The 23,003-nt window shown below is 43.7% G+C and overlaps 1 protein-coding gene across 5 annotated transcripts in view; it reads left to right on the top strand.

Moving 5' to 3' along the window:
• Nucleotides 1-23,003, top strand: part of RALGAPA1 (Ral GTPase activating protein catalytic subunit alpha 1) — a 194,554-nt gene that overhangs the window by 51,115 nt on the left and 120,436 nt on the right. For 3 of the 5 annotated variants that reach the window (XM_066608439.1, XM_066608436.1, XM_066608437.1), the window contains exons 8-17: nt 2,586-2,724; nt 2,941-3,149; nt 3,746-3,976; nt 12,300-12,500; nt 13,605-13,739; nt 13,829-13,977; nt 15,771-15,900; nt 16,169-16,406; nt 17,652-17,813; nt 22,216-22,356. In XM_066608439.1, coding sequence (XP_066464536.1) covers nt 2,586-2,724; nt 2,941-3,149; nt 3,746-3,976; nt 12,300-12,500; nt 13,605-13,739; nt 13,829-13,977; nt 15,771-15,900; nt 16,169-16,406; nt 17,652-17,813; nt 22,216-22,356 — 1,735 coding nt within the window. The remainder of the gene's footprint in view (nt 1-2,585; nt 2,725-2,940; nt 3,150-3,745; nt 3,977-12,299; nt 12,501-13,604; nt 13,740-13,828; nt 13,978-15,770; nt 15,901-16,168; nt 16,407-17,651; nt 17,814-22,215; nt 22,357-23,003) is intronic. The other 2 variants (XM_066608440.1, XM_066608438.1) reach the window with 1 other exon arrangement.

Raw genomic sequence — 23,003 nt, 5'->3', positions numbered from 1 at the left:
CCCCATCCAAGTCAGCTTGCACACCTAGATTGGGGGATTTTTTATTCTTCTCTGCAGATCCTTGTTCAGGTTGGATGGGCTGTCTGTGGATGCTATTTTCAGGTCTCTCCAGAGATGTTCCATTACATTCAGGTCAGGGTTCTGGCTGGGCCATTCTAGGACATTCACAGAGTTGTCCCCTAGCCCCTCCTATGTTGTCCTGGCTGTGTGCTTAAGGTCATTGTCTTGTTGGAAGGTGAACCTTCTGCCCAGTCTGAGGTCTCTTTCCAATCTACTGTTGGAGATCTTCTGATATAACCACTGACACCTGTACAGCTCTGATGTCGGATAGTATATACTTATATTATTTTTCTGGCTGCTCGCACTGCTCCTACGCATCCTATTATGTAGTTCCTGGCTTTAGCCAGCAGATGGTAGTGTTGCTTAACGGCAGAAACAGCAAAATTCCCCTAGGAGACCGTAAATCTAAGAATAGATTGGAAAGAATTATATATATCTTTGTACTTTGCTCCATTCAACCCTGATCAATCTCCCTGTTCCAGCCACTAAAAAACGCCCCCACAGCATGATGCGGCCACCACAAGGCTACACTGTAGGGAAGGTATTGGCCAGGTGATGGGCAGTGCCTGGTTTCCTCCAGACATAATGCTTAGAAATGAGGCCAAAAAGTTTCATCTATGTTTCCTCAGACCAGGGAATCTTGTTTCTCACAGCCTGGGAGTCCTTTAGATGCTTTTTGACAAATCCCAGGCAGCTCTTATGTGTCTTTTACTAAGAGGCTTCTTTCTGGCGACTCTGCCATAAAGCTCAGATTGGTAGAGGCTGCAGTGATGGATGACCTTCTGGAAGTTTTTCCCATCTGCACACGGGATCTTTGGAGCTCAGCCATAGTGACCTCTTTCCAAGACCCTTCTTCCCCGATTACTTAGTTTGGTGGGTCAGCAGCTCTAGGAAGAGTCCTGGTTGTTCCAAACTTCTTCCATATAAAAATTTATGAAGGCCGCTGTGCTCTTGGGACCCTTCAATACAGCAGACCTTTTTGTAGCCTTTACCACATCCGTGCCTCCACACAATCCAGCCTCTGATCTCTACAGACCGTTCTGTCCTCTTCAAGGCTTGGTTTTGGCTCCAATATGCATTGTGAGCTGTGAGATCATATATAGACGGAGGTGGGTTTCTTTAAAAAAAAAAAAAAGGCCAATCAATTAAATTTCCCACAGATGACTCCAATCATGGTATAGAAACATCTTAAAGATGATCAAGAGGAATGGGGGGCCCTAAAGAGCGAAATGTCAAGTATTATACCAAAGAGTGGGAATACTTATGTAAATGAAAATGTTAGTTTTTAATTTTTTTTTAAAAATGACAAAGATGTCTAACATTCTGTTTGCACTTTGTCATTATGGGGTATTGAGTGCAGAATGATGGGGAAAACTTAATACATATATATATATTTTTTTATATTTTACCTTTCTAAATTTTTACAAGGCTGCAACATAACAAAATGTAGAAAAAAACAAAGTTCTGAAGACTTTGCAAATGCAGTGTGTATACATGTATATAATACCCCATTTCCCCCTAAATAAGCCTACCCTGAAAATATGCCTTAGCCTAATTTTCGGAGAAGCTTGAAATATAAGCTCTACCCCAAAAATAAGCCCTAGTTACACTACATAAAAAAAAGAATATATTACGTAGCAGACTTGGTCCAGCTACCCTCCCGCTGCTCTCTAGAGCAGGGGTCCCCAACTCCAGTCCCCAGGGACCACCAACAGGTCATGTTTTCAGGATATCCTATGGTAAGAACACCTGTGGCAATGTCTGAGGCACTGACAATAATTACATCACCTGTGCAACACTGATGAAATCCTGAAAACATGACCTGTTGGTGGTCCCTGAGGACTGGAGTTGGGGAACACTGCTCTAGAGGTTAGGCGCGGTTCCCACAGTCCTCAGCTGCTCATACAACATCATTTCCTGGTTATGGGTTTCATAAATCCCACCTCCAGGAAGCGATGGCTGTGATTGGCTGAGCAGCGGTCGAAGAACCAATCAATGCAATGCTGGATGAACTAATGAAATGTGGATGAACTAATGAAATGTGGATGAACTAATGAAATGTGTCTGATTGGCCACAGCTCGGCCAATTCATAAATCCCGCTTCTACAATGCGATGGTTGTTGATTGGCTGAGCACTGGTGAAAGAACCAATCGATGCAGCACTGTAAAAACAATCACAGCCATCACAAGCAGAAAATGATGTTGTATGAGCGGCCGAGAAGTGTGAGAAGTGCATTGGAGCTGTAGAAAGTAGCGGGAGGGAACTGGACCGAGCCTGCTAAATAAGTATAAGACCGAGGCAAGCAGTGATATAACACAGGGTCTTATATTTGGGGAAACAGCATATCCCAGAAACCGTCTTTCATGCTATAAACTTTTACAGTTTGATTTATACTTTAGAGCTTTGAAAATGTTTATTTCATTTTTTAAGTGGGATATAAAGATTGAAGACGCACTATGGCCATAATGTGACTGAATTAGCCTATAAATATACTGAAATCATTGTTTTCTCTCCCTCCCTATAGGTCCGCAGTCTAGAATGGCAAAATAAAGATAAGGAGGAAGATGGCTTTGCCTTCTTGTTCACCAACTTCAAGAAATACTACATGCCTTATATTTTCGCTGCCATGAGCAGAGAAAGCAGCCTATACAACCCCGTACTTGGTAAGTTGTCAGCGCAGTGTTGCTGTGTTCCTGTCATTGTCCTGCTTCTGCATGTTATCATATCTTTTGGAGTGACTGATCCGTAAGTAAATGACTTTCTGGACTACAGCAATAACTGATTGGAATATGGGCCTTTACTGTATTGCTTGCACTATGAACACATTTTTGATATATATGTACTACAGCTGATTATAACCACCACATCCATGTCTGCAGAGATACCACAGATAAGACCAAAACCTCACTACATGCTGATTCGGAGGGACGCGGAAAGCAATGAGGCTCAGTACTGCACCAAAGAGCCCTTTCTTAACGCCCGGGTTATTGTCATTAGATGGCTGGTGTCCTTCTGGCTGGAACCTAAGCCACACACGGGGACTCACATTCCTGGGACAGAAGGGGAGAACGTGCCAAAGAATATACAGGTACTGAGATACAGAATAATCTAGTGTTCACCCAAGTCTAATTGCTGATTTGCTTTTCCATATTTCTGTTAGCTGTCAGTGAATAAGAACTTTCTTATTTACATCTATGAATGAAAACACTTCTCTTTGCTCACACTTGGTTGCGATTGTATCCAGTCTAGGTGGTCCTGTAGGGGGTAAGCAACCTAGATGCCAGTCCTATACATTGTACATACAATGACATATTGAATGGGGGTACAATTTTGGACTACAGATTACTAACTTTACAGAGGATTACCTCGCGTTGATGGCTCTGTACTACAGTATTAGGCTGGCTTCACACGGGACAAGACGTACAACTCTTGCATGAATATCTATGAACCCTCTTATTTTGAATGGGGTCATACACATGAGCAATTTTTTTTTGTGTACCGCGATGTGGAAAACAAGTCGCGGCACGTCCTATCTTTGGGGCGTGCCCTTGCATCACAACGCCCATTGATCTGAATGGAGACTGTGGTAGCATCACGCCACGTACAAGGTGTCTATTTACAGTATATTCCTCATTGTATTGTAGATTTATTATTTACCATTTTTCTATAAATCTCATTCTGCAGAGAGCTGCTGCCAACCTGGCTGCCCAAGAGGAAAGTAGAAACGAGAACGGAGAAAGGACAGCTGAACCAGAGCAGTCCCACTCCAATACCAGCACCCTTACGGAGCGGGAGCCGAGTGTCTCCAGTCTGTGCAGCATTGCTGAAGAGCACATTACAGACTACGAGATCATCCGCAGGTTCTTCTCCAGCAAGCGCTGTAATGTTGACTTCCTCATTGAGATCTTCCGGCAGGTGAGCCAAGCTGCTATTAACTTGCTGTACTAAGGCTCTCGTTTGAACGAATGAACAAGTGAGTGACGTCACCGCTAGCGCGCTCTCAGGCAGTCTGTTTTAGACAGACAGTCGCATCGTTGGCTCGTTCAAAGGAGCAACGAGCGAAAAGCAACAAATTGCATGTTTTTTCCATTTCACCCCACTTAAACAATGTTAAAAGTTTTCCCATACATTATATTGTACTATTAGTCTTTCCAGGATCAACTGTCCTTGGGCCTTAATGACCAAACCAAATTTTGGAAATGAGTCACTTTTAGAGAGAATAACCCTGTAAAGGTTTTATGCATCCAAGTAATTCTGATATTGTTTTTTTTCATCACTCATTGTACTTTAAATAGATGGACCCCTGCTGATCTGCTATTGATAACCTATCCTGAGGAGGACTGGTCATTAGCAGTATTCTATCAGAAAAAAACCACTGAGGGTATGTCCTCTGCTATCAGCACAGGGCCAAGTTCACCTCTAAAGGCCATTTAGATACAAGATTTTCACTCAAAATTCGCTCAAAGACATCTTTTGAGTGATAACCGTTGCATCTAAATACGCGGACATCGTGCAGTTTTCGTGCACAATTCGTTCCTCGCTCACTTTTAGTTTTCTAGAATTGAGTGATGAACTCTTATCAGCAGTGCAAGCTGTTATCACAGTTGGCAGCGCTGCTAAGATTCTTTCTGCTCGTGTCCCACTGGTAGTTTACAGCAGGACGTGAGATGTAAGCGCGGAGAACAATGCAGCTGTTTGCTCATGCAAAACAGCTGTTTTGTTTGCAGAGCGATAGTGGCTGTGTCCCACTCCGCCTGCATAGCTGTTTAGTAGCTACTATAGACAATGCAAAGATTATCGCTCAAAACTGTCACTCAAACAGTTGTTTGAGTGATTTTTGAGCGATCATCTTTCAGTGTAAATAGGGTCTAACTGAACAGCTGAGCTATATAAGACAGACTGCTTTCCTGGGAGTTATTGTTAAAGTACTCTACAGGTTTCATAGCGCAGCCGGCATTGGAGTCACTCAGGTCTTCAGCTTTCAGAAGGATTGTCCCTAAGCAGAGGGTAGAGAAGGTACTTGCAAAACTACAGAATGTTTCTGAACGGGTAACCCTGTATTTTGCAAAGGTAAATGTAGGCGCACCATTACCAAGGGTGATGACTACATCTGCGTCCAGCTAGCATTCTGTAGTTTCGGCATTCAGAAAAAACATACCTTTTTTGGGGGGGGTGACCTATCTCCATGAGGGCTTGTTTTTTTGCAGGGTGAGTTGTATTTTTGTTCCATACAAGTTACAAGTGGGACGAAATGGAGGGGAAAAAAGCAAAATTGCACCAATTGATGGCGGGAGGGGGGAGTATTTTTACAGCGCATGGTGCAGTGAAAATTATGTGTTCTCTTTATTTTTTGGGGTCAGTATAGCAATACAAAATTTATAGTTTTTTTTTTTTTAATACCTTTTTTTTATTAAAGAAATTGCCTTCAGTCACCATGTTTTGACCCCTTAGTGTCTTTATTTTTCCGTTGCTAGGGCTCTTTCAGGACTCCTTTTTTGGGGGGGACCTGTAGTTTGTATTAGTATCATTTTGCGGAACATACAGCTTATGGATCACTTTTTATTCAATCCTTTCTTGGAGACGGAGTGACCAAAAAAAGAGCAAATCTGCCTTTTTTTCTGACAGAGTTAGGCATCTGGGATTATTAATGTAATACTTTAATAAATAGGACCTTTATGAGTGTAGCGATAACAATTTTTAGATTTTCTTGCAACTACCGAGTAAAGGCTTTTTTAAAAAACTTTTTAATGTTTTATTCTTAGAATAATAAAAAATCTTTTATTAAATCTTTACCTTTATTTTTCCCCATTGGGGACTTGAACCTGTAAACCTTTCATCATCTATACAGAATCGTGCCTTTAGAAGCCCCCAGGCTGCCATGACACCTGGACAGCACCCCCGCAATCTTATCATGGGGGTATTCGCGACATTTAAATTGATTAGGACATTTAAATGCCACCACCAGGACTTACAGTAGAATTTAAAGGGCTAACGGCTGTGATTAGAGTTATCTCTGATCATGACTGTTGCAGGCAGGGATCAATAGCCAGGGATCAACTGTCAGACAACTGATACCCGCCATGTATTGTGCTAGCTCAAATTATCAAATGTTAGGCAGAGTAGGACTTTATCTCCGGGAAAACCCTAGTGTAAATGTGGTGCAGAAATTAATCATGGGAAGAAAGTGAGACCGTGAGGCACCCTACGAAATCCGGCAATGACAAAGTTGTGGGTCTTGTTACATCATCTATATGTGGTAAAATGCGGGGATTGAAAGACATGTATTTTCAATTTTTCGTTCACACTCACGGGTACGAATTGCGTATTGTGCGAGCAGAAGAAAAATCACAGCATTCTCTATTATAGCGCGAATTCCACGTGGACGGCCACCATTAAAGTCAATGGGTGCAAGTGTTCCGTTGCCTATACGCAATTAACGTTGCGTATTAGCAGTGAAAATGCTTGCAACTTCAAAAGAAATGCCGGTTGGAGGGGAGAAAGATCTTTCTTCTACGCGGATGATATGCTGCGCTTAGTGTACATCCGTGTGGAAAAACGATCGGATCCACGATCATTCACAATTTCTGCGAATGGTCGCAGGCCTTTCGCATGCAGAATCCGACCCGTTCTTCTGAGCTCCGCCTTAGCATTTAATGCTGCGTCCATAAAGCGCTACCTACCACTGCCACCAATTAAGGTAAATGCTTAATTTACTTATATATCATAAATACAGCACTCTTGTCTGTTACAACTGCTTGATAAAGGGGAGCTGCTTGATGCACCCCCACCCTCTCCCCTCATTCCGAAGCGCGTCAGTTTGGACCTGTTGTTTTCCATGGCAATAAACCTGTTGATGAGACCTCTTTATTGCTTACTTGTACGCCTGTTGGTTTCACAAGTTCTCTCGGATACAGGGGTGTGGGGACTTCTCTTGGTCTGGTGAAGTAAGGGAAAGGTCTATTTTATTCATATCGTTATTATCGGCTGGAGGCTTACTCCCTCCATATTTTTTGTTTCTAACCCGTGTATGAAACATGTTTACCTCCCAAGCCTGCTTCATATACAGCCTATGCTGTGGACTGCTATATACGTGCTAACTGCATGGGGTATGTGCAATTAGAAATGTTAAATAGTCACATGTAAGGCTCAAAGCGGTTAAGTAGCAATGGTAACTTTAAACAGCAGTAGAGAAGAGCAAGCACGCTCGGATAAAGCCTGCTTTATCCGAGCGCGCTCGCTCATGTCTAAGCAGCAGTAATATTGGAGAGGAGCATTGCATTGTAGTGTTAGATTCTTCATTCTGATCAGATCAGACGACTCTACAATATTTCATAATAGATACCGGTGATTGACCAACTATTAACCCCTTAGTGACCAAGCCTGTTTGCCCCTTAATGACCAGGCCAAATTTTGGAAATCTGACATGTCACTTTAACATAGAATGGCTCCGTAAAGGTTTTGCATATCCAAGTGATTCTGATAGTTTTTTCGCCACATGTTGTACTTCATTTAGGTGGTGAAAATAGTCCGATATAATTTGTGTATATTTATTAAAAGTGCCAATATTGGGAAAATTTTGAAAAAATTATCGTTTTTTCACATTTTCAACTGTAATATCTCAAATATGTCCAAACATATTGTACAAATTTTTGCTAAGATTTATATTTCCACCCGTTTACTTTATTTTGGGCGCACATTTGAAAAACTTTTGTGTTTTTGTTTTTTTTTAACCATTTAGGAGACGTGCAAATTTAAAGGGGTTGTCCCGCGCCGAAACGGTTTTTTTTTCTTTTCAACCCCCCCCCCCCCCGTTCGGCGCGAGACAACCCCGATGCAGGGGTTAAAAAAGAACACCGGAGAGTGCTTACCTGAATCCCCGCGGTCCGGTGACTTCTTACTTACCTGCTGAAGATGGCCGCCGGGATCTTCACCCTCGGTGGACCGCAGGGCTTCTGTGCGGTCCATTGCCGATTCCAGCCTCCTGATTGGCTGGAATCGGCACACGTGACGGGGCGGAGCTACAAGGAGCCCCATTGAGGAAAGAAGAAGACCCGGACTGCGCAAGCGCGGCTAATTTGGCCATTAGACGGCGAAAATTAGTCGGCTCCATGGAAATGAGGACGCTAGCAACGGAGCAGGTAAGTGAAAAACTTCTTATAACTTCTGTATGGCTCATAATTAATGCACAATGTACATTACAAAGTGCATTAATATGGCCATACAGAAGTGTATAGACCCACTTGCTGCCGCGGGACAACCCCTTTAACATTACTTTTCAGCATTTTGAGGAACACTTTATTTTCCTGCACCAAGCCAAGATAGCAAAGGCTCATAGGTGTCAGAATAATAGATACCTCCACAAATGACCCTGTTTTAAAAACTACACCCCTTAATGTATTCACTGAGGGGGGGTCATGAGTATTTTGACCCCACCGTTTTTTTTTCCAGGAATTAATTCAATTTAGAGGAGAAAAATTAAAATTTCATAATTTTGCAAATATGTAATTTTAAAGACACATTTTTTTCTATAGTTTACATGAAAATGAGGATTTACTCCCCAAAATGGATCCCCCTGTTTGTCCTGTGTTCAAAAATATACCCAATGTGGCCCTAATCTTATGTCTGGATGCACAACGGGGTCCAAAATGAAAGGAGTAGTCGGTGTCTTTCAGAACAGAAGTTTTGCTTGAAGGCGTTTTAGGCCCCATAGCACACATGTAGAGTTCTTGAGCGCCCAACACCATAGAGAACCCCCACAAATGACCCCATTTTGAAAACTAGACCCCTTAACGAATTTATCTAGGGGTGTACTGCCCATTTTGACGCCATTTTTGAATGAATTCAAGTAAAGCAAAAGGAAAAAATTGTGATTTTCATTTTTTTGGCAATTCTGTCATTTTAAAAACAGCTTTTTTTGTACAGCACACATATAAATGAAGACTTTCACCCCCAAATGGATACCCCTGTTTGTCCCGTGTTCAGAAACATACCCATTGTGGCCCTAATAGACTTACAGGACACATGGCTAGGCCTATAATAAAAGGAACACCCATTGGATTTCAGGGTACAACTGAATAAATTCCAGGCCCCATCGCCCACTTATAGAGCCATTAGGCGACCAAAACTATAAGGAACCCCCTCAAATGACCCTATTTTGAAAACTAGACCCCTTAACGAATTCATCTAGGGGTGTTCTGCATATTTTGACCCCACAGTATTTGAATGAATCTAAGCAGAGCAGAAGGAAAAAAATTGTGATTTTCAATTTTTTGGGCAATTTTTTCAATTTAAAAACAGGGGTTTTTTGTACAGCGTACATAGGAATGAAGACGTTCACCCCAAATGGATACCCCCGTTTGTCCCCAGTTCAGAAGCATACCTATTGTGGCCCTAATCTACTTAGAGGGCCCATGGCAAGGCCTACAATGGAGGGAACACCCGTTGGATTGCAGGGCACAACTGAATACATTCAAGGCCCCATTGCTCATTTGTACGGAATAAAAGATGACTCCCTAAAAATACCCCCCCCCCCCCCCCCCCGCACCCTTTTCGGCTTTCCTCAAATCTTAGATAAAAGTAATAATGTGAACTGTGTGATATTTCCTAATACAGGGGTAATTACGGAGGCTGGTTGGAATGGGCACATGGGGCAATAAAACCAGTATCCCCCCTCCTCTCATGCTTTTTGGGGGTCATTTCTTGACCTCAGTGGCGGGTATGGGGTGTAAAAAGTGGCGTTCCGTGAGTCTCCGTAAGCTTGATGAGGTGCGGCGGTCTCACACAGAAGGCGCTCAACAAGCTGCTCCTGGAACTGCAGGAAGGCGAGCGTTCCCGGGGCTTTTTGTAAATTGCGTATTACAGGTAGCAGTCTGAATAACGCCGGGCTCACACAGCCGTAGGTGAAATCCGCTTGCGGAGACCCGCAGTGGATCCCAGCTGTGAGCCCGGCTGTGACCCTGCGTACGGCCGTGTAATGTACTGCGCATAACTGCCTACTCACACAGGTGGTCATTCGCAGTACAAATTATTTTTTTCTGTTTGTGTTTCCCGCACCGTCGCTTAGCGATGACGCGGGTACCCGTACACAATGTAGTTGCATATGGGCAGCGGGTATATCCACGACCACGGAGCACAATAGGCTCTATGCTGCGGATAGCCGCGTAAAATAGAACCTGCTGCGTTCTCTTTTCTGCGAGTGGATTACGAAATTCCAACCCACTAATGTGAGTGGAATTATGTAATCCAATGCGATTGATCTGCGTATTACCGCGGATCAGACGCATGCGGAATCCGTAATTCCTATCCGGTCATGTGAGATCGACCTATGTTAGATCGCTACTTTTTTATTGCATGACCGGTGACCGCTCAACAAGGTCACCCATCACTGCTCCAGGCTCTCTGCGACCGTTGGTCGCTGGAAATAAGGAGATTTTAACTTTCCTGGGCTCCCCGACTTCTGCGCATGTGTCCGGCATTTTGCCGGCGGTCGCATGTGCAGAATCCGGGTAAGTTCATAGAGGAGGATCGCGTCGGGGTGCAAATACGGAGGCCTCTGGTAAAAAGTTTCATCTCCTCTCACCGATCGCATCGGTGAGGGGAGATAAAACTTCACTTTTTAAAAAACTTTTACGTGATCGCCATTATCCATTGTATAACGGTGAACACGTGATCAGGAACCGCTCACCGCGGCCCCCCGTGAAATCTCCATGCTATTGGCTCAGTTTTGTAACCAGGAGCAGGGAGAATTTCAATTATCCTGGCAATCCACAGCTTTTGCGCATGCGTCCGCCATTTTGGCGACGGTCGTGTGCGCAGAAGCTGGGGTAAGGTCCGCGGATAAATCCAGGGGCCTTATGTTCGTACTTTCATCCTCCCTAATGGATATGATCCGTGAGGGGAGATGAAACGTACGCTTTTTAAACTTTTTAAAAACTTTTTTTAACTTTTTTTTTTTTTTTGAAACTTTTTAAAAACTTTTTTTTAACTTTACATGATCACTGTTATCCATTGGATAACGGTGATCATGTCCCCGGTATAATCTCTCTGCTCCTGGCTACACATGGCAGCCAGGAGCAGAGGGATTTTGAATTTCCCGGGGCTCGAGAGGGGGACTTCGGCGGACATCGGGGACATCGGCGGACCTGAGGTGAGTATTTTCACCTCCCCTCATGGATCCGATCCATGAGGGGAGGTGAAACTTGTACTTTTTAAAAACTTTTAAAAACTTTTTCGTGATCGCTGCTATCCATTGGATAGCAGCGATCACGGGGCCGGGGACCGCTCACCGCAGTCCCCGGTAACATCTCCTGGTTCCCGGCTACCTTCAGGAGCCAGGAGATTTTGAATTTGCCGGGGGCTCCTGGGCTTCTGCGCATGTGCGTGACGTCATCGTCTGGCACGCATGCGCAGAAGAGCGGCGGCGGGTCCGGGAGGACCAGATCTTCGGGGGGCAGCGCGGAGAAGGCGGGTGAGTATTTTTAGCTGCTCTAATGGATCCGATCTTTTAAGCACTTTTATTTACTTTATTGCGATCGGCGCTATCTACTGGATAGCGCCGATCGCAATGCCGCGCGGGGGGGGGGGGGGGTCATCGCAGCCCGGGATGACAGCTCCAAGTCCACGGTGCTTTATTCTCTGTAGGACGCATGTTTTTACGTCCTCAGAGAATAAAGCCCACTTGGGCAGGACGTAAAAAGATGGGCTGGTCGTTGAGGGGTTAAAGTGCATTTGCTAGCTTTAAAGGGCTTATCTATCCGCTGTCCTACGGATAGAGGATACTTTCATGATTGGTGGACATCTCGGGTAGTGATCCTGAGAATAGGGCTCTCTTTCCTCCTTACTGTGGGATTACTGCACCCCTCACAGTAAGGAAGAGACTGAAAAGAGCAGCGGTTACGCATGCACAATGCTGTTCCATTCATGTTCAGTGGGACCACTCAAGGTAGAGGAGTACAAGCACTTGGAAATTTTCAGCAGCCCCATTGAAATCAATAGAGCGCCGGCTTAAGAGTTGCAAAACTGTTCCGTCACTATCTGTAAACACCCCAAATAATGTGTAATGTACTCTCGGGGGATTCGGAAGTCAGTGAAACTTTTTGCCGAGTGCCAGGTCTTCACTTTTAAGCCTGGACACGTTTTATTACATTTTTAGAAACTTTATCATGCCATTACGTCTGAGTCGGCTCAGAAATAAGAATGTTAATGTTAACTATTGCTTCTCCTTGCATCTTTCTGTCAGTCGTTCTTGTTGCCGGTGTGTGAAGCTGCAGCAATGCGCAAGGTGCTGAAGGTGTATGAGCAATGGATTAAGCAGAAGGAAAAACCCTTGTTCATGTATGAGCCTGACAAGCCATCTGCATTAGATGAAGGCATTGTCATATCTGTTGAGCGCCAAGAGGGTTCCACCGGGACTGGTGAAATGGGAAAAGAACGTGAAGAGGTAAGTGGAGAAGAAGCCCTACATTATCTATTGGATCACTGGATTCCTTGCACTTTGAGATCTCACTTATGGTGAAACACCTGCATGCAGTCAGCAATTAGAAGAAAAATCTTTAGCTGGTAACATCATAACGTCTGACGTCGTTAGAGAAAAAATATAATTATATGACTTGCTGGAAACGTGCGATCATCATTTTAATGGTGCCAACCACCACTGCCAAACAAGACTTTTGTACGTTTTTGTTCTTTCACTCCTCTATAATCTTGCAGTTACATTTTATATACTGTGCTGCAAAATATTCTGTCCAGGTTTCATCATTGCAGAGTCAGATGATGATGGATCTGCAAGGAAAACCCGGGGGCAGCAGATGCAAATAATATTTATCTCCTGTATAACGATGAGTGATCCAAGTAAATTGGACCTAACGAACAGTTCTTTTAAGTGGGCCGTGACAGTAAGATTAGTGTCTGCCGAACCCACCAATTTTGACAAGATTAGCCAACAAATCTATTACAGCATTTCCAAACCTGGGATCCCTGGGGTTTGCCAAAGCACCGCTAAGGTCGGAAGTACTTGTGCAGAGCATTTACACAGGCAGAGAACGCTGCTGATTTCTCGCTTGGCACTTCAAATTCTACGTGTTTACACACAGTGAGAAGCCAGCGATAGTTAAGGACTCGCTCACATCAGCATTGGAGGTTCCTTTTGAACCTTTATAGCTGATTTCTGCTTAAAAAAAGGACAAAATAGCTCTACATACAGCTATTCAGCAAAATGCTGGACTGACGGTACCGAACGGCACCAAGTGGACCCTATTGGCTATAATAGGATCCATTCTGCTTCTATGATATGATGGTTTTGTTTAGCCTGGGGTTGCCATTTCCGTACTCCCAAAGTGGAGCAAGAAAGCTGAAAACCCCTAGCAATTGGCGTGAATGAGCCCAACCAGAGGTTAACATGTGCTGAGGATGAACCAATAGGCTGAATCACCCCTTACTCCATCATGTCCTACGTCACTATGACCATCATTCTTGCTGGACGCAGTTCCTGGGATTATAGAACAGTTGGCTCTTAGTAGTCGATGCCCTTGTTACTCTTTTACAGGATACACTGACACTCCCTCAAGGTCACGTTCGCACGTCAAGTTGGTCAAAGTGTCACCAGGACTCCGGTAACAAGCTCTCGGAAGCTGATGTCTTGGACAGGAATGTAAAGGCTGGTGCTCAGGCTGTGTATCAGGTGTGTATATACAGCACTCGGGTTCATGTAACTCATGCATGAAATAGTTATACATGACTAGACAATGTTTGTTCTCTTATTTTCCACAGGTTTTTATTGTAAATGCTGCAAATATCATTTTGCTTGAGCCGGCAAATGACAACAAGACGATGCTAAACGAGCACACAGACATGTGTAAGAGAGTTCTGAACATCTATCGTTACATGGTGGTGCAAGTCTCCATGGATAAGAAGACCTGGTAATAAGGGCTGGCATCTTTACCAGCTATATGGCATATTGGATTGGAGTTTTGCGGAGTTTTCACACAAGTGCATAATGTAGCATATTATCTGTTGGCATATTACATATGCTGTAGCTTATCAGTCCCCTCGAGGGCGCTGTAGTGCACAGCTGTCCCTTCATATTCTTTTTCTCTTTGCACAGCCCAAGCACCACAAATGAGGTTGTGTTCCAGTTCTCGGCGCAGATTGTTGGAACGGGCCCTGGATGGGTCTTGGCTCCATTTTTCTTTGTTTCTAGGGATTAATTAAGTGGGACCTTCACAAACAAGAAGTTATGCTCTTGCTGTTTTGGGAGATCCACTTTAATCCAAAAAGTCAGATAGGTTATACCTAGTCAGTCAGCAGTGACCACCAGTCAATCACAAATCCTTCACAACACGCAAAAATAATCTGCAGTATCTTTTTCTTTTTTTTTTTTCTTTTTTTTTTAACTTTTTTATTGTCTTTTTTCCATACTATCAATATAAAACCAACGAAAATAAAATATCACAGTGACGTACTGTACAATTCATTTATATTCTTGCACAAGGGGGAAATAGTTGTTTATATGTTATCTTTACTGGCAATTACCAATATTCCTATGCATGTTAAAATTACTATGCGTATTTTCAGTAGGCTTAGGTAAAGGAACAGAAGGAAATATTGCGCAGACACAGTATTTTCTAGATTTTTGTACCATATATAGTCATTTTTTAGTTATACACACACATATATGCATATACACATATGCACCTGCGAAGTCTTGCAGCGGAACCAGATCCGGCGCCCCCCAGAGACCCTATAGTCACATCTCCGGATCCCCTGCAAGTGTCTCACCCGGTGCGCAGTGCAGCGCATAACGCACTGGTTGGTGACAGATTCTCGCAGTAATTCCGCAGTGCTCACTTGCAGCTAAATGAACTCGGCTAAATAAAGGTGGAAATTACTGGGGTTTGATCATATGTCTTCCTTGGTTCTTCCTTAACTAGTTTAGGTTTAGGATTATATTGATTTGGAGTACAAATCCACAGTTGCCCCCCCCCCCCCCCCTCGCGTAAAGCTTCTCTTGTAAGGTCATAGATGATTGAATTATGTTATTTCTAATCTCCCCAACTGATTCGCATCTGCTTAAATATATAGTCCCAAGTTGTATTGGTACATGGGCGCATACACTCAATGATCTTGTTTGGGCCTAGGAACATTTCTATAAAAAATTGCCATTTCTGAAGCTTTAAGGCCTAAGATTCTGCACATCTTTCCATCTTCAATCTCTCCTCCCTCAGAAGATATTTCATTTGATGTAATACCGGTATATCCAATATTGTCGGGGGGTTGGTTTGCAGCTGGTTTGTCAACAGACACCTTTTTCTTATTAGAAGGACATTATGTATCGTATTAGAATTCCTAGTGTAATTACGGAGAGAATGAAATACGCAGACTTGTGGTGGTAACTGAATCCCCCAAGTTCCCGGGCGATGCCGTATACCATGTAGAAGATTATCAGTCGGTCCTATTATTTTTTTTTTATGCATATATATAGGTACATTGTGCATTAAGCAACAATTATATATAGTGCATATACATGCAAAATTGAGGCAATTGTAATTATTGGGACACACATTTCATCAGGGAGTCCAGTACTGGTTTGTAAGAAGAGGATCAGGGTCAGAACAAACTTGTGAAATTGGAACTAGAAGGTCCAGATATTCATTGCATTCCCCTTGTTCCTTGACACACAATAACTGAAGCCTCTTCCCATTATGTTGTCCAGGATGCAGCTGCTACTGGTTATGCTCAGGGTTACGGAGTCTGTGCTAAAGATCCCACCACAGGTTCTGCAGCAATATCAAGGCAGGAAGAATCAGATTTTGGCTGGACGGTTGGCAGGACCCTTGTTTCAGGTAACTGTTGGTGGAACGCAGTGTGAAAGACGGCTTAAGGATTTGTTACATGCGTCCGACTTATCACCATGCCATGTGGGCAGCAGTGGACAAGGCCACCTCAGGTGATCTCATCTCATTTTAGAATAACAGTCTGGCATATGAAGGAGTGGTTCACAGAACCACTATAATAAAATATATAATAGAAATATATATTATTTGCCTGTTTCCTTTAGTATTATATAATCCTTCTTCGTACTAATTCATTGTTTTTTTCCCTTTTTTTCAGACTCTGATCGTGGCTTGGATTAAGTCCAGTCTTCATGTTAGCGTTTCTCGAGAACTATGGGACGATTTATTGGCAGTGATGTCGTCGCTGACGTACTGGGAGGAGCAAGCCACAGAATGGGCTCATACTATGGAAACATTAACCAAAGTGCTGGCTAAGAATGTCTACCATCTTGACTTGAGCGAGTTGCCATTAGATAAGCTAAGCGAACAAAAGCAGAAGAAGCACAAAGGCAAAGGTTAAAAAAATTCGTATTACTGAAGTGCAGATTAATGCCCTTCATTGTAAACAACTGAGAGGTATTTACTGTATGGAGTGAGATGCTTTCTTTGCAAGTAACGTGTAAAAGCCATAGTGGCAATTTAATAGTTAAAGTATACTTGTAGTTTCTGATAACTTCTGACATTTTGAAGTTTTGATTGACGGGAATCCGAGGGGTGAGGGCCCCTACCGGTTGCTGAACTGAAAGTACAGAAGCACTTGGCTGATAGCTGTGCCCCTTCGACTGTAGTTGGCTCTGCTTGGCTGAGCCTCGGAGCAGTTGTGATTAGCGTTGTTATGGGCTCACGGAAAGTATTTCTACACCGCTTTTCATGTATCCTCGAGTATAGCCAAGCAAAGCTGAAGGAGGCATAGCTCTCTGCTCAGTGCGTCTGCTGCTTCTTGTTAGTGATTAGTGGGAGTCTCAACACCCAGACCACCACCACACAAAATATCTGACATGTCATTGACATTTTAGAAGTATTCTGAGACTACAAGTACACTTTAATTTGTGGCAAGGTTATCAGTGACAGTACCATTCTCCATTAAAGAGACTGTCCGCTGCTTTGAGCCCTATAACTTTAGCTTATAGGCTCAGAGTAGCTGACTTCCGGAATGTACGTTTTATAGTTCCCGCTCCTTTCCCTCGCTATCCGCTCTCAAACACACCACTGTAGTACATTCCACGGATTACATAGGTGCGTGCTATGTAGTACTCTCATTCTGTCCATGCGCCTATGTAGTCTGCCAGAACTATTCGGCTCCATATTTTAGAGCAGCCACCAAGGGGATGGTGTAGAAGGTTAGTATAAAACTTGCATCCCTGGAATCTGCTACTTTGAGCCCATAAGCTTTGCTTATAGGTCTCAGAGTAGCTGATAAATTCCCTTTAAACCAGACTTTGCTCCTTGGTTTGTATGGCATAGGCTCTGGTCACATCTGCATCATGGGTTTATAACAAACTACAATGCAGTGTCAATCTGTTGTACGATGAATGCCACCAACGCGCAACAGACCCCCTTAACGTATAATTGGTCCATCGTTTTTCATCACGGTCAACAGTGCTATCCTTCCTGTGAAAGTTTTGCAGCCAAGACACTAAACGGAGCTACTTCATGCTTTAGATGGGATCATTGGACAGACTCATAATACAGGATAGATATAATTGGTATCACACAATGATGTTGTCCTCTCAGACATTGTTGTCTTTTCCTTTATGTAGGAGGAGGCCATGAATTTCAGAAAGGTTCAGTGGATAAGTCTTTCTCACGAGGGTGGAGTAGAGAGCAACCTGGACAGGCTCCAATGCGCCAACGCAGTGCCACTACCACTGGATCTCCCGGCACAGAGAAGGCCAGAAGTATTGTGCGGCAGAAAACTATCGGTATGTGACTATTCACACATCAGTCATGACTCCATTGCTCATCTCCGTCCATGACCTCACTGGGTGCAGGGTTAACTGCGGGGTGATAAGCTGGTATGTTTCCGTTTGGGGCGAATTTAGATTGAATTTATATCAGCAGAAGGTGTTGGTTAGAATCATTTTGTGTCCATCCTTATTGTGTAAAATCCACATTATTTCAGTTTGCTTAGCTGCCTGTTATTTCCTCATTTCAATATGTAAAATATAATGGGCGGTACTTTTATAGCCTTTTAATTAAAGGAGTTTCCTGTTTTATGGAAATAAAGCTTATACATTGCATAATGAAAGGTTATTTAAAGGGATTGACTGGTTATAAACTGTTGATGGCCTATCCTCAGGATAAGTCATCAGTAGTAAATTGTTGGAGGTGCGCTGCTTGGGACCCCTGTCGATCAGCTGTTTGCCAGGCCGGCGGCTTGTACACTGAGCTGATTTCTGCAGGAAGTAGCTCCGTTCAACAGCAGTGGCCAAGCTTGGTATTGCAGGCAAAGTTCCCATTCATTTCAGTGGGAACTTGGCCTGCAATACCAAGCCTGGCGACTACTGTAAGAACAGAGTTGTTTGTTTCCTGCAGAACTCAGTTCAGTACACGAGTGCACCAGCACATTAAACAGCTGATCAGCAGCGCCCTAGGTACCAAATCACCTCCACTCTCTTATTAATTAGTGATTTATGAGGATAGGCCATTCATAGTTTACAACCATACAACCCTTTAAATTTTTTATTAAAGGGGTTTTCCTTTTTATCCTTTCCTTAGGATAGGTCATCAATAGTTGACTGACTGGTGTCTGCCGCTCGGGATCCCTATGGATCAGCTGATTATGCTCCCGTGACAGCACCGCAAATACACAAAGGTTAGAGCAAAGGGTCTCTGCTCTGACCTCTGTGTAGTGGCTGGTGCTTGCAACTGCAGGCATGGCTCATGTTGATTTCAATGAGAGCCGTGACTGCAGTTACAAGCGCTGGCGACTACAAAGAGGTCAGAGCGGAGACTTCCACTTGGCCTCCTGTGTAATTGCGGCGCTGTCAGCGGGCCTCACACAATCAGCTGATCGGTTTGGATCCCAAGCGATGATCTTCAGGATAAGTCATCAGTAGTATTCTCCCTGGAAAACCCCTTTTAAACTTTGGTGTTTTGATTTTCTTACATTCCTCAATATTTTTGCTTGCTGCCAGAGAATGTAAATGGTGGGAACTGTTAGAGTGTATCAGAACTCCTTCTTAAAGGTTTTGTGCCAAGATGGCATCCTCTGTTAACATGCCCCATTAGGACATATTGGGGTCTTTGATTCAGTGGCCCTCTCTATGACCCAGAGTGGTGAGCTACTCAATTAGAGTGGCTCCCATTCTGGTGGACCTTGAGCCATCCTGTTAATACTGGACAGTCATTCATGTGAAAGGTCATCCTGTAATTTTCCCTGCAGCGGCCACTGCGATCCGCTGTTTGCTCTATGCCTTGCATTCAGGGAGGGGTTCTTCATCTTGGCACAACCCCTTTAAGAGCTCTATATGAGGACATCAGGATAAGTTTTCCCCCATAGAATGTAAACTATAAACATTTTTGTTCACCAGCAGCTGTGAATATGATACACTGAATAAGCTTTATTTACCTAGAACCAGTGAAACCTTAAGATATGTTAATTTTTCCACCTTCTTTTACTTTTGTTTTTTAGTCCCCATAGGAGACTTGAACTTGCGATTGTTTGATCACTTATTTCTGCCGATATTCTATTAGGGTGGGCCACATACCCTTTCTAATAGGTAGAAAAACATGACAGCCCTGGGGGTCTTTAGAAGGCCTCCGGCTGCCATTACAACTGAACAGCAACTTGCAATCTCATCACAAGGGAGCTGTTCAGGACCCCTGATTTGTGATCGGGACATTTAAATGTCGCTGTCAGAACTGACAGCGGAATTTAAAGGGTAATCTCAGCGGTTGCAGATGGGTTTCAGCTGTCAAAGTCAGCTAGCTCTCATTGCCTCTGCAAACGAACCCCAACAGCGGAAGGCTTATGAGTGCCCAAAAAGTGTCAAAGGGTTGAAGAGCTTCTCTCATATAATATTGATGGCCTACTTTCTAGGATAGGCCAGCAATCTTTGATTGCTATTGTTTCAAGCTTTTGGACTCCAGTTGATCAAAATAATGATGGGGCCGTGTCACGCATATGGGTCAATGGCTCATCTAGAGCTGCAGCTCTGTCTGGTACTGCAAGCTGCAGTACTAGGCACAGTCACGTATACAGACGAGTTGCTCTATGAGTTTGAGCTCTATGGCCCTTTCATTGTGCTGTTTAGTGGGGACCCTAGAGATCACACCAACCTATCCAAGGTTGATGACCTGTCCTAAAGATATGTCACCAATTGTATTGTCTTGGAGAACTCCTTTAATTATCATCAATAACCTGTATACAGTGTGTCCATATTAGTGAGAGACTTTAAAACACCCTTGTGATGGCTTACATAAGACTTATTGGCTTATTCAGGTGACCGTATATGAGTCGGGTATTCACGCCGGCCGATATACGGTGTCCCTCTCTGCAGGGGGAGGAGGCTGGAGGAGTCGGAAGCAGTGCACTGAGCTCCCACCCCCTCTCTACCCCTTTCCACTATTTGCAATGGGAGAGGGTGGGGCAAAACTCAGTTCCAAAACTTTGCTCCACCCTGCCCCGTCCCCTCCCATTGCAAATAGTGCAGAGGGGCGAAGAGGGGGCGGGAGCTCAGAGAGAGACACCGTATATCGGCCAGGCGTGAAAACCCAGCCAATATACGGTTGTCTGAATAAGCCCTTAGGGTGCATTCACACAGCAGTTTTTATCTGCAGTTTTTTGTGAGCCAAAACCAGGAGTGGAGAAAAAGTATAATGGAAAGATTTGCACGTCTTCTGTATTTTGGACCCACTCCTGGTTTTGGCTCACAAAAAATGAACATAAAAACTGCTGAGTGAAGGCGCCCTAAGCAAAAAGCATTGAGTAAGCTGTTGTTGTAGGCAAACGTGTTGTATGATGTGGCCGGCCATGTAATACAAGGACTGATTTAGTCTGCCAGAGTGAAAGTTGCTGATAGTTAGTGGCTCTAGACTCTGCCTCGTGGGAGGAGGATATCCGTCTATGACGTTTTTATGTCCTAGTAGGGCCAATTGTAAGGAACAGTTTTGGTGAGAAAGTAAGTTTAAAGGGGTTTTTCAGGGAAAATACTATTGATGACCTATCTTAAGTTCATCAATAGCTGATTGGCTGGGGTCTACTGCTTGGCACCCAGGCCGATCAGCTAATTGGGTGTCTGCTACAACACATAGTGGTACGGAGTGGAAGCTGCTGCTGCTGCCCCTGTGTAGTGGCGGGCACTTGTAACTGCAGGTGCAGCTCTCATTAATTGTAATGAGACTCCAACCTGCAATTACAAGTCCCAGCCACAACATGGGTCGTTGTCGCGCTGACAACGGGTGCCCGATCAGCTAGGTGAACCCTAGCTGACCAACTATTAAGACCTGTCTAGAAGGTCATCAATAATGTTTTCCTAGAAACCTAAATATCTCTATCAATTAAAAGGGGTTTGACTTCTCCTCAGGATAGGTCATCAATAGTAGATCTGCAGAGTTCTAACACCCGGGACCATCGCTGATCAACTGATTACTGGCGCTGCAATCTACAGGAAAAAAACACAGCTCCGTGCACTGTGCTGTGGCCTGGAATGGTATTGCAGGCACAATTCCCATTTAGGTGAATAGTAACTGTTCCTGTAGAATTATTCTGGGCCACTGAAGGAGCTTCTAGGATCGTGCAGCTGGGAGCTACTTTGGAGCGTCATGCTATTTAAAAGGGGAGGTTTTTTTTAATTTTTATTTTGTACCCCTATCTGCCCATTATTTAAAAAATCACCCTCCTTTAACCCCTTCAGTGGCAGGTTTAGGTAGTCTTCAGCACATTTAATTATAGATTTTCCGGGTGTGCCACTAAAGGGGTTAATACTAGAGAATGTGTTCCACTGTCCTGTTGCTTTTAACATGGGCATGGGGAACATCAGTAGAATTTAAGCACTACATACTTGAGGACAGGATTCAGAAAGTGTATTTCCACCAGGACTTCATCTGCTTTCCATGTGTCATGCATCAATGTGATTTTACTGTTTGTGGTATACTTTTCTGCCCTTCTCTCTGTTTTGTTCCCCTCTCCGCTCTGTAAATCCACTTCCACATGTCCGTGCTTCTCCATAAGAGCACACAAGTTTAGAGTTTCTCCACTTGCATATTTTCACTTTCTGCCTGCTTCTCGTGGTTTTGCTGCACTCTCATCAGTCACTTCTCTTTCTTCTCCGGTCCCTCTTCTCCCCGATCTCTCCTGTCTTTCTGTCTTCTTTTTTAAAGCCATGAGGAGCCGATCCATTGGGGACAGTGCCCTGCCATCAGCCTCTATCCGCAGCGCTAAAAGTGCACCTGTCCTGATCCATCCTTCCAAACCCCTTCTGCCTGATATTGTTCTCACTCTGCTTTCCGATGAGCTGTCAGGTAGTGGCACCTCTGCACCCCTTCCCGCTGTCTGCAGCCCCTTGTAATAACACAGATATACGGAGAGCATTATAATATGTGTGAAAGAGAAGGAAGGAATCTGCGCTTATTCCCTCTATGCACGTTCTCTAATCATGGTTATCAGACATTCTCAAACGCCTTGACCAACCAAATGTGCAGCGTGTGACTCTTTCTGCTCCAATTCTATGGGGCATTACTGAAGGGGATCCTGATGATTAAGGTACCTAACCATTATATGTCAGAATGCTGTCTGATGCATCGCCAGTGGAATCAATAAGCCGTAAGGTGAATTTACAAATAGGAATTGTGTATCGTTATTTATTGTCCAGTTGAATGTAATTCTATTGTTCCCTGTTATCAGCCATTTGAAGTTGACAAGTGACTGTAGTGTTCTCTGGTGGCACAAAGCTGTCTACAACTGTAGCCACTATTTTCTTGGAAGATCTTTAGGGAAACTAACCCTTTTGTTCTTTGCAATATCTCTAGAAGACTGTGTTGGAAACATGCTGAAAATCCTGCCGCTGGACAAATACTGAGAGCAAGTTTATCTCCAGTTTACTTTTGTCATTCATTTTCAGTCTAATATTCCTTTAACTACAGTATATATACCAGATGTACACCGGTTA

This window comes from Eleutherodactylus coqui, chromosome 6 (assembly GCF_035609145.1).
Source record: "Eleutherodactylus coqui strain aEleCoq1 chromosome 6, aEleCoq1.hap1, whole genome shotgun sequence".
In the NCBI taxonomy this organism is placed as follows: Eukaryota; Metazoa; Chordata; class Amphibia; order Anura; family Eleutherodactylidae; genus Eleutherodactylus; species Eleutherodactylus coqui.
The sequence above is the reverse complement of the archived record's forward strand: the minus strand, read 5'-3'. Positions and strand labels throughout refer to the sequence as shown.